This window comes from Vulpes vulpes, chromosome X (genome assembly GCF_048418805.1).
Source record: "Vulpes vulpes isolate BD-2025 chromosome X, VulVul3, whole genome shotgun sequence".
Lineage (NCBI taxonomy): Eukaryota > Metazoa > Chordata > Mammalia > Carnivora > Canidae > Vulpes > Vulpes vulpes.
Window position 1 is genome coordinate 88,682,369 of NC_132796.1, and position 17,329 is coordinate 88,699,697.

At 38.6% G+C, this 17,329-nt stretch overlaps 2 protein-coding genes across 6 annotated transcripts in view; one reads left to right on the plus strand and one right to left on the minus strand.

Annotated features, from left to right (window-relative positions):
* Positions 1-17,329, plus strand: part of LOC112910567 (protein SET-like) — a 52,533-nt gene that overhangs the window by 17,401 nt on the left and 17,803 nt on the right. The gene's annotated exons all lie outside the window — the stretch shown is intronic.
* UPF3B (UPF3B regulator of nonsense mediated mRNA decay) lies at positions 1,526-17,195 on the minus strand. 2 transcript variants are annotated; one of them, XM_025986742.2, is made up of 11 exons: positions 17,040-17,195; positions 16,075-16,181; positions 15,797-15,903; positions 12,149-12,247; positions 10,806-10,916; positions 9,388-9,431; positions 8,733-8,915; positions 8,294-8,332; positions 6,321-6,481; positions 5,653-5,941; positions 1,526-2,550 (listed from the first exon to the last, which is right to left on the minus strand). In XM_025986742.2, the coding sequence occupies exons 1-11, from the start codon at positions 17,193-17,195 to the stop codon at positions 2,401-2,403; spliced, it is 1,446 nt and encodes a 481-aa protein (XP_025842527.1). In that variant the 3' UTR covers positions 1,526-2,400. The 2 variants fall into 2 exon arrangements, with proteins under 2 accessions (XP_025842527.1, XP_025842528.1); XM_025986743.2 differs by lacking the exon at positions 8,294-8,332.

Here is a 17,329-nt window from a genome sequence, read left to right on the forward strand (position 1 = left end):
CTGGGTCTTTCTCCTTTCTCAGAACTTTCCTTTTGGCTTCCAAACATGCTTTAGTATTTCTCATACTTAATCTTTCATCAGGATCCTGGGTGGCTCCGCGGTTAAGTGTCTGCCTTTGGCTCAGGGGATGATCCTGGAGTCCTAGGATTGAGTCCCACATCGGGCTCCCTGCATGGAGCCTGCTTCTCCCTCTGCCTGTGTCCCTGCCTCTCTCTCTCTGTCTCTCATGAATAAATAAAAATCTTGGGGCAGCCCGGGTGGCTCAGCAATTTAGCGCCGCCTTCAGCCCAGGGCCTGATCCTGGAGACCCGGGGTCGAGTCCCACGTCAGGCTCCCTGCATGGAGCCTGCTTCTCCCTCTACCTGTGTCTCTCTCTCTCTCTGCGTCTCTCTCTCTCTTTGTGTGTCTCTCATGAATAAATAAATTAAAAATCTTTAAAAAAAAACACTTAAAAAAATAAAAATTAAAAAAAAAAACTTTCATCAACACTATTTATCTATCTCCATTTTTTCACTGCTAAATTTCTGTGTTGTTTTTATTTTCAACCTGGTCTGGCATCTGTTCCCTATAATTCCAGATCATCAGTGATTTCTAAGACACTGAAACCCATACCCTTTTTTCAGGCATCACACTTGACCTGCCAGCAGCATCCGACCCTAATGGCCACTTTCCTCACCTTCTTCAGTCTTATCTCTTGGGTCAGGGAATACCGGGGTCTTCTGGTTTTCCACCTACTCTCTGGCTACTCTTTTTCTGTCTGTGGGTACTTTTCCTTACCTGTAACCTTAGAGTTGTGCAAGGCTGGGCCCTAGGTCTCCTTGTTCTTTCTTCACTCTCTCTCCCTAGGTGACCAAATCTAGACCCATGGCGTCAATGATCACCTAAAAATAGATGAATTCCAAATCTGTTATCTCCAGCCCAGATCTCTTCTCTGAGCTTCAAGGTCTGTTTATCTGGCTGCCCCATCCCCATTTCCTACCGGCCACTCTCCCCTTACCGTAACTGGTTTTTGCCTGAGCAATTCAGTACTGCTAAGCCCAGTGGACATATCTCTTCACTTCTCTAACCTCTCTGCAGCAAAGACCACTGCTAGCCATTCTCTTTGAAAGTTTCCCTTTCTGTACTTTAGTAGTCTCTCCCAGTTGAGGACTATTCTCTTTTAGTCATCTCCGATGGCTCTTCCTCTTTACCTGCCTCTTGGGGTACTGGTTCCTAAAGTAAAACTAAAGCAGTGACTTACTCAGTAAAGGCAGACTGACACCACGTTAGAAGCAGCTGGCAGAATGAACATTTAAGCAGCCCAAGGATATTGTCCAAACGTTTTTTGGTTCTCGTGGAACAAGAATAGTGAACCATGATTTGATCTTCTTGGTGGGCAAAATAAAAGCATAAGGCTAATGAAGGCAGAAATGAGTATCCTTCATCCCCTTTCAAAATACCCAAGAGATTAATTCAGTATCAAAAGTTTAATTTCTCAAAATGAATAGCTATTTAGTAAAGCTAATAAATACACTTAGCTTCATACTTGAGTGATGTTGATATTTATTGACATCAATGCAAAACAAGCCAGGACTAAAAGTCGCTATTTGACAGGAACAAATATTGGTACAGTTTCCTTCCTGGAGAGGGTATGCACTCAGATCACGAGACCTAAGATTAAAACAAAGACTGGATTGTCAAGAACCAAACGGGTTAAATTTTACTTATTAATATAAAAACTGCTAAAGGCCAAAGGAGATGTTTAAAAATATTCTTTATGCTAAGCTCATGTAAGCAAACAAAAAAACTAAGACTAATCCTAAAACTTTAGGACATAGGATATAGACACGACATGACTATTTAAATTTTTGCACAGGCGAATATGTTATATCCTTCACTGTCCTTGTTCTACAATTACATGCTTTTGCATCTACACTACACAAAGTCAACAGTTATCACCAACAATGAATGTAACTAGATCTGAACAAGACTTCACAGTGACTCTGTTCCACTCAAATTAAAATTCAATCCAGGATTTAACAAAACCTTGCTTTTAGAACCAGCTGTCTTTTTTCCCCTCCTCGTGTCATACCTAATTAAGTCCTCACCTGACCTTTCCTGCCTGCAAATTGCAATGCATGTCCTCTCCCTCATCTTTGCCTGACACTTTAAAATTAATTTGTAGGAACTGCATAAAAAAATGAAATTGAACTTCCAACCCGAACCTGCGATCAGGTTCCTGCTTTGATGCAAAAAAACAAAAAACAGAAAACAAGAAACATACTCCTCTGCAGTGTACCCCACCAGCACAGCGATCCTTTCTCTCTCTCTACTCCTTTGCCCTGAAGGCACTTCTGGATTGCTTAATACATGCTCTTTGGCTGCCTAGACAGTCAGGACATCTAAGGCCTTTTGGACTTATCACTCCTCTCCTCCTTCTTTTCTATGGCTAATACCACTTTCCTGCTTTTTTTCTATTGCTGAATCTCCAGACTTGGTGCTTTCATCAGGTGGACAGAGTCGATTTCGGCTTCGAGCTCCTGGCTGGTAAAGCTGCATTGCTGGGCGATCCTGAAATAAAATTAAATGTTAATAACATGGTTTCTAAACATTTACAGGGGATTTTCAGAGTCATAAATTATATATTGATATATACCAAGAACAACTACAAGATCAAAAATGTGAGGGCACAGTACTTGACAGTGTTGATGGTTAATTTGCCTCTGCTTACTTCCTTTCCCCCATCTCCACATAAAAGCAACCATTTTGTAAGTATTATTTTATATGCCTAGGGTACGTCTGCAATAAATCTAATTTTCTTAACCATCTCAAGATGAACTAAATTAGCTTGAATTTCCTTTATTTAGAAACCTCAGCCATTGCCTGTCTCTCTTCCCCATGAGTAAATGGACTTTAATATCCACTACCACATAAGAACAATTTTAGGAGTAAAACAGTAATAAAGAATGCAAAGTCTTACGTGGAGACCTCCCTGAAATTATGAGCTCAGACTCCATGAAACTTACCACAAACATGATTATTTCTTAATTCACATATAACAACACCCTACCTTGAGACTCTTTAGGTGGCATTTTAGATCTCAAATTCCTAAATAAGTCTCAATAAAGTCATCACATACCTCTGAGTTCAAATAACGTATGTGGTTTATGACATTATGATCCTGGAAAACTTAGATGTATAGCCCTTTTTAGAACAACAAAAAATTATGTTGAGCCTTCCTTACCCTTCTCCCTGGTGTATGGAAGTTAGCCTTTTTTAAAAATATTTTATTTATTCATAGAGATGCAGAGATAGAGAGAGAGGCAGAGACACAGGCAGAGGGAGAAGCAGGCACCATGCAGAGAGAGCCTGACGTGGGACCCGATCCAGGGTCTCCAGGATCACGCCCCGGGCTGCAGGCGGCACTAAACCGCTGCGCCACCGGGGCTGCCCGTAAGTTAGCCTTAAAGCATTATTCACAACTGAATAATTCCGGCAAAATATTTCACTATTTTTATAAGATGAAATGTTGAAACAGGTAGGATTTCTGCATAGCATTTAAAGAAATGGATGATAGGGCTACCACTGTGCAAAGATGGGACAATGTAAACACCAACAAGGACAATAACTGATGATAAGTTGGAACACCAAATATTTCTAAATCCACAAATTATAGACAAAACCAAACTCACTGATTACCTAGATGTTGCTGGGACACCAACTCATTACTCTGAATGCTGGTCCATAAAGGGAGAGGATCAAGTATTTCTCTTGCCCTTCCTGTATAAACTGAATTTTGGGCTAAGAATTTTTTTATAATAGATGGATCAGGCTTATAATACCCGAACCTACTGACCAGGTGTTTTTTCAACTTTATCACCTTGAGAAATTTTAAATCTATAGAAAGGTTGCAAAACTTATACAATGAATACCTAATACCCTTCTCTTAAGATTCACAATTATGAACATTTTGTCACATGCTTCTTCTAACATGTACACATATATACATGTTATTTTTGCAGAACCATCTGTGAATAAGTTGCAGGCATCATGACCCTTATCCCTAAATATTTCAGCTTTGATATCTGAAGAACAAGGACATCCTGTTCCATAACCACAATACAATTGCTATTGATCAGAACATTACACTAGAAAGACAGCCATATGTCACATCTTCCTGATATGATGCAATAGGAAGTACACAACACAATCTATAAAGTATTCTTTTTCTAAGATTTTATTTTTAAGTAATTCCTATACCAAACATGGGGCTCGAACTCACAATCCTGAGATCACAACCCTGGCTGAGCCAGTCAAGCATACACACCTCCATCTATGAAATATTCTTTTTCTAAAAAGACTTCTTTATTTGAGAGAGACAGTGCATGAGGAGGGGAGAGGGAGAGGGAAAGAGAGAAGCAGACTCTGCTAAGCTCGGAGCCTGATGTGGGGCTCAATGCCATGACCTCGAGATATGACCTGAGCTGAAATCGAGAGTCTGACACTCTACCAATGAGCCACCCAGGTGTCCCAATCTATGAAGTATTTTTGCCAAAAATTGAGCATAAATATATTCAGGCCTGTAGGTGAGGAGCCACCTATTTTTATGAATAAAGTCTGATTGGCACACAGCCATACTCATTCTTTTACATATTATCTATGTCTGCCTTCCTACAGAGCTTAGTGGTTCTAGTAGAGACCATATGGCTCACAAGGCCTAAAATATTTACCATCTGGCCCTTTACAGAAAAAAAAAATCTGCTGACCCCTTTCCTAGATATAACTCCTACTTTTCAAGGAAATACCTAAGATAGAGAAACATGTTAAATGATACCACAGGGATATAATTAGTCCATCCAATTTAGAGCCAATACCTCCTTCATGACAAACTGGGTTTCTGTAGCAAATAAATGGCAGGAAAATAAAAGGAGGGGAGATTGTTTAGATTAAAAGAAACTTAAGGATACAATACAATTTGTGGATCTTGTTTAGAGCCTATAAAGAAGTTAGTGAGACAATTGGGAAAAACACAGTAAGTAGGACATTAAGGAATTATTATCAGAGGATTTTTTTGGTAGGAAAATGCTATTTTTTTTGGTATGAAATGTTATTAAGAAAAATAATCTGTTTCTGGTATTGACATATTTAAAGATATGTTTAGGATTGGCCTGAAAATAATCCAGGGGTGCCTGAGTGGCACAGTTGGCCGAGTGTTCAGACTCTTGATTTTAGGTCAGGTCATGATCTCTGGGTCATGAGATCAAGCCCCATGTCAGACTCTGCACTCAGTGTGGAGTCTGCTTGAAATTCTCTCTGCCTTGTTCTTCGCCCCTCCCATTTGTGCTCTCTCTCAAAAAATACATAAATCTTTTTTAAAAAGAAAAGAATCCAGTAGAGGCAGGAATGGGGTAGAGAGGTTGGCTGTGAGCTGGTAATTGTTAAAGCTGGGTGATGAGTGTGTCATATTCTTTACTGTTCTACTTTTGTGTATGTTTGAAATTTCTACAGTAAGTCAATAAAAGGCCCCAACCAAGACTGAAAAAAAAGAGTTGCAGATAGTTCAACTTCCCTTAAAAAGTCTGTCATAAACAGTGAACTAACCCTTTCCTTTACACTTGCAAGAAAAGAAAAAAAATCCTCGTAAAAATAAACAGATATAATGAAAAGCGGCACCTTGTTTCTTATGCGATCTCTTTTAACCACTTCCTCTTTCTTTTCAGTTTTCTCTGAGCTGCCTACTGATTCTGTACTTTCAGTCTTCTTTCCTTTATCCCGAACGACTTCTTTCTCTTTTTTCATTTCTTCTTCCTTTCTTTTAAAAGCCTTCTCCTTCTCATAGCGTTCCTTCTGCCTTCGGCGCTCTTCTTCCTGCCGCTTCAGCCTCTCCCTCTCCCGAAGGATGCGCTCTTGGTCTCGCTCATAGTCCCGTTCCCTGTAGTCTCTGCCACTCTCCTCTTCGGGCCTGCATGGGAAACAGATCTGAGCTAGCACCCTCAAAGAATGGCTAGCCACACATGCAGGAGTGCTCTGATTAGGGCCTGACCACTACAGGGAGGTAGCACTTTGGGAACAGAGTAAAAAAAAAAAAAATTCTAGCGTTTTGAGAAACAGTATTTAAAAAAAAAAAAATCCTAGCGTTTTGAGAACAGTGTTTTTTTTTAAAAAAAGTGCACACCAGAAGTCCAGAAGTTATTCACCCAGACTGAGATGCTAGAATATTTTAAACTTTTACTCATCCTCCAACCCCTCATAATTCAGGTACAAGTCCAGGACGTGGCAGTAAAGCTAGCTTGTAGAAACACGCTGAAAACAAGGGTACCAAAGAGCCCCCGACTACTGACCTCTTGGGTTTTTCATCTTTAGGTTCGCCATCAGAGCGCTTGGGCAGTGTACAACTCTGCCCACTGGCTCTTTCATCATTCAGATTCTCTTTGTCCAGTTTCTTGGCTTTTTCTCTTTTGTCTAATTCTTTTTCATCTCCTTTTTCTGGTTTCTTGAGTAGCTTTAAAGAGAACAAATTTATTCTTATTTTGAAAGGTGGGACATTCTCGTCTGATTCTACCACGAAAACCATATACTAAGTGTTTTCAATTTAGGCTATAGAAGGCCTCTTTCTGCAGGTACTCTTAAACTTACAGGTGAATAACTATTGCACAAGAGCAGTGATTGACTAAAAGGATGCTATTAATGTGAAAGTGTTATCCACTCAAAGTGGTTTAATCACTTGTGGCAATAGGATCAAGACTCCTTTGGCTTTAGATGGGTCAACCTTTCAGTGAACCAGGGCACACTTCCAAGTATGCCTTCAGTAGCAAACTAGCATATCGATATGACTTGATGAGAAACTATACCACAAATTTAAAATGCTAGGCAGATTACTGTTGGACTTGTAGTACTTGGAATGACAAATAACCTTTGTCACCAAAGGAGAGATCCATTGCAAGAATGATTTTGCCTTGAGCCTGAGAATAATATACATATGATGGTATAATCTTAATTTTCATGATTTAAAAATCCAAATACCTCATGGAACAGTGAAGTTCCATCTCTACTGAGCTGAATACTGCTCAATGTCACATATATATACATACATATGTACATACATGTGAGACATATATGACAGAATGCAATTCTAAAATGTGCTTTATCAAGTCCAAATTGCTAACAAAATAGTTTCTTACACCACTGCCACAAACCTCTCTAGAATACCCTCATGTATTGGATATTCAGAGAGATTCTTAGGCAAAGTAGAAGAATTTCAAGTCTCAGAGTGAAGGCATCATACAAACGGTTCATCTCAGGGTGAAGGCATAACACAAGTCACCAAGCAAAAGGCAAAGCACCACAAGACTTAAGCATGAAGTATTTCAGCACATAGCCACTGCAAATGGCAAGTCCAAACTACTAAGGAGGCACCAATGTAAAGTGAGGATTCCATGTGCAGGTTTCATTGGAAGTGTTCTTATTTTTTAATGAACATCTTTGTTAGAAGCCAGGATGTTCATTACTCTATTAAGAACATTAATGAATGTTTCTAGTATGGCTGGCTCTACCTTCTGCCTGGCTGATAGGAAAAGCAAGTCAGGTCACTTGTGGCATGGCAGAGAGAGATCACTAGAAGGATTTAAGATGGGAACCTTTCCACACCACTGCCAAGCACCTTATCGCCAATAACGAGCCCGGGAGAGCCTTGAGGGAACAAACCCTTAACCACACAAACAGCTTAATTTTGATGTGGTAAAAGGAGGAGACCCTGCCACCATCTCTGAGAGATTTTTTCTGACTTTCTCTGAAGTATTAGGTACTAGTACTTCCTTAGGAAGTTTGTTGGAGCAAGAGCTGCTTAAGCCATGCCCTCAAAAGGGAATCAGTAAGGCTGGGATTTTTCTACAAGTTTTCTTCTTCCTATGTGTAATGTGTTAATCAGAATCTGCCACCCACAGATTCCCAGGTAGATGAAAGAAGGTAACATGGAGAATCATGTGAGGGGAAGCATGTAATACAGAATATTTATCCCTAAAACTCCCACAAGGCAGCCAGTTAGGAGAGGCACATGAAGAGAAAGAGCTGTTTAGGCATGGTTGTCCTCTAGCTGTATATTGAAGCTTCTGGGTACCCCGCAGAGCATCAGGAAGTCATCTGGGCCTCCTTCTCAAGTAGGAATTTAAAATGGCTCAGATTTTAAGAAGACTCAAGTCAGTCTGAAAGAGTTTTCTATAGGTATCACTACCACCACCACCGAAAGGACTTATTAACTAAGACCTGTGTGTGTGACATGATACTAGGTGCTCTGTATCATGTACTTGGTCCTTACATTTTTCTGATTCACAGCTTGTAACAGAAACCTGTGTACCTGAAGACAGTGGAAAACAAACAGATGAGGCAACTTCATGTATCAAATATGAAGGAAAAGCTGAATAAAACCCATAATTCATGCCAGCCAGCCCTAAGCCCTTACTTATGAAGAACTGAGAGAATAATAATCCAAACATGGAACATTCTCAATGATAACGCAGATATTCACTGAATTAATATCATGTAAATTACTTAATCTGTTTAAATTATCTCGAATTTTTAAAAATACTATTATTAGCATTATAGGAAATATTCCTATTGGTTTACCTCCCCCCCCCAAAAAAAACACAACAAAATCAAAAGACTATATTGACACCAACACAAGATGCATGCGTACTTAAGGAAGTAGATACGTGCAATTTTTAGCAACATGTGGTCAGTTTAAGTTATTTTCATACCTTAATCTTTGGTTCATCCTTTAATTTGTCCCTTTCTGGAACTCTGTCTATCTTCTTTAGCTTTTCTATATCTTTCCTTTTTCGTTTTTCTTCTTCTTTCCATTTCCTCCTCTCTTCTTCTCTTTGTCTTTTCCTTTCTATTTCTCGCCTCCTTCTTTCTTCTCTTTTTTCTTCTCTCATTCTCTGGAAAGAAAAATCAACATAAGCCTTCAAACAAGATAATCATCACCAAAAACTTAATCCCGAAGGTATGGTGGGCACCCACTAAATTGGATCGTCTTTCCTTCCTACTTTCTATAAAATGGCATTCTACCTCTTTAACCCCCTTCCCACCCCAATGAGAATATGAGCTTAAAGGGCCTGCTAGTCTCAGAGTCTCCCACTGTTGCCTTGCTATATTTCCAGAGGCTTTCAGAAAATCAAAGGAGTTTCTCTGGAACGAGCTAAAGACTCTCTGGGTTCACTGAGTGAATCCTTGGTCCAACAACCAGACTGAAGGAGAAGGCCAGAGGGTGAGGCCAATGAGCCAAATCTTTAAAGAATAATGGTAGAAAAAGCAGCTATTCCTCCTCTAGGATCCCAGTGCTCATATGTTTACAGACTATAAACCAATGAAATAAAAGTATTGAGAGAACTATAAAAACAAAAGGTTTACCTGCTTGTTTTTCAGGAAGCTCAAAAGTGGGGTTGTCTTTTTAGCTACATAAATGTAAACAGATTATTAATAATACTTATCAACCCCTAGAAAGGATTCCATTTTCTGACATTCCCTGCCAACCACCCAAGGTGGAGAAACTATACCCCTTAAAACAGTTCACAAGTACGTTAAAAGAAAGAAGTTTCACAGTATTCTACTTCAATTCTGAAGGTTTAAAATACTTTTTAAAAAGTGAAGTAATTCTAATTAAAACAATTTCTTAATAATAGAATAATCCCCAGTGTCAGTGAGAATTGAGTGCAAAGGACATTCTCTTGTTTTACAGATGGAAATATAAATTTGTTCAACTGGGAAGAAATTGGAGGAAGGAGCTAAAAATATCTAATCTTTTGACCCCACCATTTCACTTCTGGGAATTTATTCTAAGGAAATTATCAGAGATGGGCTTATACTCTGCATTCATTAATAAAAACTGTTTTAGGGGTGCCTGAGTGGCTCAGTTGGTTAAACATCTGTCTTCAGCTCAGGTCAAGATCTCGGGGTCCCTCAAATAAATGAATAGATAAAATCTTCAAAAACAAAACCATTTTAGAAGAGTAATTCAATTTTCAATATTCTGAACAATGCAGGGTTTTTTTTTTAAATGTTTTGAGGTTTGGTTTTTTTTTTTTTTTTTTTGAGAGAGTGAGAGCAGGAAGGGGCAGAGGAAGGAGAGAGAATCTTAAGCAGGTTCCATGCTCAGTGTGAAGCCCAACACGGGGTTCAATCTCATGACCCCTGATCCTGAGGATCATGACCTGAGCAGAAATCAGGAGTCGGATGATGAACCATGAACTGACTGAGCCACCCAGGCACCCTGCCTTGTAGTTAGCTTTTTGAAAGCATACTTCCTTTAGATAAATTCCTAGGAGTGGAAATCCTGGGTCAGGGGCTATGCTTGTTTAGAGTTGATAGAGGAGTGACCATTTATTACTAGAAGAGTGACAATGTACTACTAGAACCAATATCCAAATTAGACTTTCTCAAGAAATTTTCGATTTTGTAGTAACTAAATTTACCTTTTGATATTTTCAGTTCAATTTTTTTTTTCAGGAACGTGAGCTGTGTGTTACTAGAAAATACCAGTTGATCTTCAAAAGCTTACCAATATCTAAAGGTCCCATGAGTCTTCAGATTTTTTCTACTTATATATATGTGGCATTAAAATGGGTCACAGAGAATTTTTCCCATCTTAATGGATTTAATATAACCCTGTGAAGCAGGTATTATCACCTGCATTTTACAGTAGAAGAAACAGAGTCTCAGGGAAGTTAGTGCCTTCCCCATGGTCACACAGCTAACAAGTGACAGAAGTGAGATTCAGATAGGTCTTCTGAGGAAAAAGCCATTGTCCTTAATTCCTGTTGCCCACTTACCTATTAATTCTCTATTTTTTGCTTCTATTTCCTCTAGCAGTGTCTCTGGAGTAGATGTCATTTTCTCATTATCTGCAGCATAACTTTCCAAAAATTTTCTATATTCTGGATCTAAATCATTGTTTAAATAAACAGAAAATATAGCAGACTTAAAAAAACTTTCTACATTATGGAAGATTAAAAATAAACCTAAACATACCCACTAGACTATTTAGGGCTTTATTGGTCCCTTACTCTCAGGACTCCTATTCCCTATACCCACTAAGGGAGTCTGATATAACATGGAGTCAGGGATAATCAGACACCACAGGAATGTTAAGTTGTAGTTATAGGGCCTTCACAGTATTACTGATAGCATGTAAGCAATTCCTGTACGGGTAAACCTCACTTTAAGTAAACCCAACATAGGAAAATCAGGTTTTCCAGAAAGGTAAATTGAGGTCCTAGATGTTGCACTGGAGCTGATGGTAATTCCTGGAGTTCTTTTTTAGATGCATTTGACATCAGAAAGGGCATCTGAGTCATTCCACTGCTTGTATTTGGAGTTTCTGTGTACCGTGGAGCAAATCATTGATCTAGTCTTCCAGATCTGAATCTATGATATAATCAGTAAGTACCCGTGTGTTCAATATTTTCCATGTTTTCCTTTATAAAATACCCACTGTGATAAATAATGGAAATCAAACTAGAGGATTCTAAAATATCAATCAGATATAAAACATTACAGCTAAGCTTTGATCCAGCATAATATCACACAGAGCTCAAAATCTGGATCCAGTTTCCTCTACATGGCAATTACTCCAGTTTTTTAGTTCTGGTATTCCAGTTCAATGTAATTACTATGTGTGCAGTTAACTGCATATTCAAAACCTAAAAAAATTTTACTGGCCACTTCAGCTATTTTATATTAAGTTACTTGAGTATAGAAATTTTTCCATCCCAGCTCTCAATGATAAACCTCCCCTCTTTATAAAAATGGAAACCAAAAAAATAATCAGAAAATAGTATGAGACCTCAGAGAGTTGTACTTTGATACATCTCATTTTTCCCCCATTGTCTTCTAATCAAAAAACCCAAGGTAATTTACTGCTCAATGGTCAACAATATATTGTTTGATGGTGGTGGAATGAAATGGCACTACCTGGAGAGAACGGGAATTCTACAGGAAACCCACTTCCATTCTAACAATCAAACAAGGCTTTCATCAGTGAATTACATTTCTCATGAACGTTTTCTGTATGTTTTCCTATTTAAAAGAGTGGCATCTAATTAATTCCCACAAAGATAGTATTTTTTTAAAAAACCCAAGGCAATAGCATTATATAACTAGAGCTATACTGTACCATCATCGATAGTCCCAACTTTGGTATCTCTTTTCTTAGTCTTCTTTTTTGCAGCTTTTTGAAAAGGTGCAAATTCTACTATAGCAGGATATTCCTGACCTGTTTAGAAAAAATACCACACTTGCTATAACAAAAAAAAGTCAAAAATTGGATACAAGAGAGTCAACCCACCACTCTCTAGGCCTCCTTTGATGGCAGTCATCTGAATAGTCTCTCAATAGGCAGAAATCCCACGGGCACAACTAAAATCAAGGTGTTACCAAAGGAGCCCCAAATTTATACTGATAACATAATGAAAAGATATGACAGGGAAGTAAAATATTCGTTTAAATTCAACTTCTAAAGTGGGATATTTTGATTTGTGGGGGTAAAAAAATCTACAGATCAATTTTCATTTAAAAAATACATCAGAAATCTCTAGACTAGGCAAATCTATGAAGATACAAAGATTAGTGATTGCCTAGAGCTGGGGCATAGTGGAGGAGAGTGGGGAGTGACAGCTAATGAATATGGGGTTTCTCTTTGGAGTGTTAAATGTATTCTAAGATTAGATTGTGGTGATAACTGCACAACTCTGTGAATGTACTAAAAACCAACGAACTGTACACTTTAAAAGGGTAAATTTGGGGGATCCCTGGATGGCTCAGCGGTTTAGTGCCTGCCTTTGGCCCAGGGCGTGGTCGTGGAGTCCCGGGATCGAGTCCCACATCGGGCTCCCTGCCTGGCACCTGCCTCTCTCTGCCTGTGTCTCTGCCTCTCTCTCTCTCTGTGTCTCTCATGAATAAATAAATAAAATCTTTAAAAATAAATAAATAAATAAATAAATCTTAAAAAGGGTGAATTTTATGACATGTGAATTATATCTCAATAAATCTGTTATTAAAAAAATACACCAGGAGACACCAAAAGCACAGGCAATAAAAGTGAAAATAGATCAATTGAATTACATCAAAATTAAGATATTCTGTGCATCTAAGGACAAAATCAACAGAGTAAAAATGCAACTTACAGAATGGGAGAAAATATTTCTAAATCACTTATCTGAAAAGGGGTCAATATACAGAATATATAAAGAACTCCTACAACTCAATAACAACAAAAAATTTTAAAAATGTTCAAAGGACTTGAATAGACATTTCTACAGTGATATACAAATGGCCAACAAGCATAAAAAAAGATTAAAATATTACCTTACTTAATCATTAGGGAAATGCAAATCAAAACCACAATGAGATATCACCTCACACCCATTAGAACGGTAGCCATTAAAGGAAAAAAACAGAGTATCAAGTGTTGGCAAGGCGTGGAGAAATTAGAACCCTCGTACATTATTGGTAGGAATGTAAAATGGTGTCGCTGCTATGGAAAATATAGTGTTCCTCAAAAAATTAAAAATAGAATTACCATATGACCCAGCAATTCCACCTTCGGGTATATATTCAAAAAGAAGTGAAAGCAGAGACTTGAACAGTTATTTGTACACCCACATTCATAGGAGCATCATTCCCAATAGCCAAAAGGTGGAAGCAACTCAGATGTCCCTCAACAGATAAGTGGTTGAAATGTAGTGTGTGTATGTATCTCACATATATATATACATATACATATATATAATGGAATATTACTCAAGTTTAAAATGGAATTTCTGACATACCCTACAACATGGATCAACCTTGAGGACATTATGCTAAATAAATAAGCCAATCTTAGAAATGGGGATTTATTGTTTAATGGGTATAGAGTTTCAGTCTTGCAAGATAAACAAGTTCTAGATATTGGTTGCACAACAGTGTGAATGTACTCAACACTACTGAACTATACACTTAAAATGATTAAGAGGGTAAATTTTATTTATATGTATTTTACCACCTTTAAAAAACAAACTAAAAAAGGAATCAGGTAGTAACATATGCAGTAACACAAATGAATCTTAAATATGCTAAGTAAAAGAGGCAGTCACAAAGGCTACATATTGTATGATTCTGTTTATATGAAATGTCCAGAAGAGGGAGAAGGGAAGATGACTACTAAAGGTTAGGCTTCTTTTCGGAGTAGTGAAAACATTCTGGAATCACACAGTAGTGATGGTTGTACAACTTTGTGAATATACTAAAAACCACTGAATTTTAGGTCATGTGAGTTATATCTCAATACAAAAAACCAAGTGACTGCTGGAAAAAGGAAATACTCCAGATCCCTGCTCTAGAATAATGTCATGAAAAGTATAAAATACTATTTTTGGCATATAGACATAAGCCAGAATAGAATAAGTAGAAATGACCAGAAGACATCACAAAGTCGTACGGAGGAAACATGATTTTGGAAATCCTAGTGAATGCAGAATCAGATTAGCTTATTTACTGGTCTATTTGAGAAGGAATAGATAAACAAGACTGAAGCAGAAGGAATCATGGAAGAGAGGCTGAAAAAAAAGAACCCAGAAGTGAGGCCTGGCTCTGAAGGACTCTGACTACCAGGCTAAGGAATTTGGACTTTTTCCCCTTGCAACTGCTATCTGAAATCACTATTTTCAAAAACATTAATTTCACAGCAATATAACATTACTGAATTATACAAAATATAATGACTGAATTATACAAAAGTGGGGGAAAAAAGGAAAAATCTGTAAGCTTAGAGACAGTGGTTGTCTAAGGAATAGGAGGGAAGGACACAGTGTGAAAGTATAAGTAGATGAACGAGATATTAAATAAACAATTAACTGACAAGATTTATCACTTCTTTAAATATAAGGGATAAAATAAAGCAGAAAAAGTTTAAACACAACTCAGATTTCCAGGAACATATTGCTATCTGCTGGAATAAAGCTGGAGTGGAGAAGTAAATGCTTTGGGGAATGAGAGGGGTGGGGATTGATAAAAGCTGGTTAAACACAGTGGCAATCCTTCAACTTTACTGGTATATTCCCTGACAAAGATTTCACTTTTACCAACTTAGAATACTGAGAAACAGCCCAACAAAGAGACATATCATTTACCTGTGATCACAAGCCTAAAGAAAAGTGGCAAATGGCAGCTTGGACATTCTCTGGCTACGTGTTGCAAGTGGCAGATAATAAATAAAAAGAGCTAAGACAGAAGTTTTTCTTCCCTATAGACTCCTGGATACAAAGTGGGAGATCATCAAGTTCGATGTTTTAAGTACAAATACAAATTAGAATGTTGAACAGTATTCCAACTGAGAATTACTGGCTTAAAGGATTTAAATTAAAATAAATCAATCAATGTTGGCCCTTGAAGCAAAATGACAAGTAAATATTTAAAATGTGCCATACAAGTTTATAGAGTCATTTATCAGTATTACTGCTGAAACTAGTAAATAGTCGAAACAACACACCATCTAATCCAGGGCAAAAAAATTTGCCGGGAAGAGTAAAACAGTGGCAATTTCATTCAGTTGATCAAAGTACAGAAATAACAGGTTAATAAAAAATACCCAAGGGCTGTGAAAAGTCACTCATCTGTTTATAAGACTGCAATAAGCTCAGCAAATGTGTAAAACTCTTCAAATGTTGCACATTTTATCACCCAGAATTTTAGAAAAGCTAAGAAGGCACTGAGAAAACACCGTGATACACACATTGTCTTAAACATACAAATGACAAACTCCCCTTCAGTTACAAGGACTCACCTTTATTGTCAAGGAATACATAACCATCAAAGCGATCCCTGAACAAAATAATGTCCTCTTGGTTTTTAAAGTTGATGTATGCTCTGGCATACATATGAGGATACAGACTGCAGAGAGGAAAGCAATTATGTAAATGTGCTTGCAGGTGTCTGGCTGAATTACAAGTATGCATATATTAAAGAGACAGGTTCAAAAATCAAATGGAAAACAGTAGGATAAAAAAAGAATGGAAGATAATTTTTCATTTACCCCCGCCCTCTTTTATTTATTCATTTTACCTAGTATCATTAGAAAAAAACTCAAAATAATCATGCTCCGGCATAGGCTGAAGGTGTTCCTGAAGCTGCTCCTTGGTCAAAGTGGGAGGTAATCTCCGAATTACCACCTTAAGAAATGAATAAGGAAGATAAAATTAGTACAATCAATTTTGTCATACCTGAAAGAATCACCGTCCCTGAAAATAGACGGTCTTTACAAGACGGCTCACTTGTAAAAACCCAGTAAAAAATTATTCTAATGCTCAGAATTAATTAAACATAATAATAATGCTGTTTTTTATAAACTCTTTAGGAGAACTGCACGGAGCAAGGAAAATCTTAGGTTCTGTTAAGCGGAAGCCCAGCAGTTTACTAGGTTTTCACATCATTTTCTAGCACCCATTTTTTCAATAGATGTATTAGCACGAAATTAGTAGACTAACCCTGGTCTTTCTGGGTGTCATGAACATTTGACTTATTCTCTCCCTAACACATCCGACACATCCTAAAACAAAATCCTTCCTCATTCAGCGTAAAGAATTCAAAACTCTAAAGAATACTAAAAGTTCCCTTATTGCTCCCCAACCATTAATCCCCCCACTCTCGCTCAAGTCGCCTCCATTAATACTCTATCATAAACTACTCCCACTCCTGATGGCCCCTTTACTGTTTAATAATTCCCTCCCGATTAACCTTTTAATTCCTCATTCTCTTTACTATCGCTCCCCCTCTATCCTCTCACAACTCTGACCTAAACCTTCACGTCTGGGAATCGCCCCCTTTTCCCTCACTCGCACCCCGGAGATTGGCCGAGAGGGGCTCCCCCCATCTCGAGCGAATGGATGAAGTCAGGGGGACGCGATTTTCACTCAGGTGAAGAAGCAGAAGGGCAGACTGGGAGAGGAAGAGGGCAGCCCGATTCCCAACCATCCTCGCGGGTGGCGGACCCGTCCCGCCCTCTCCCGGGCCAACAGCCGGCCAAGCACCTTGCTCAGCGCCTCTTTCTTCTCTTTATTTCGATCCTGTTTATCGTCCCCTTTGGCGCTGTCCCCCGAAGCCCCACCGGCGCTGCCTGAGGCCCCCGGGGGAGTCAACAGGGTTACTCGCTTCTCTTTAGGCCTATGCTCCTTCTCCTCCTTCATGGCCACGGCTTCGCTCCGCACAGCGGCTGCCCGGCCTGAACGCCGCTACGCCGGGCACCTACGACGCCCAACCCACTCCCGTCGAGCTCCGCCCCCAACAAACGCCCCTAGTGATAAGCCAGGCCCCGCGTTCC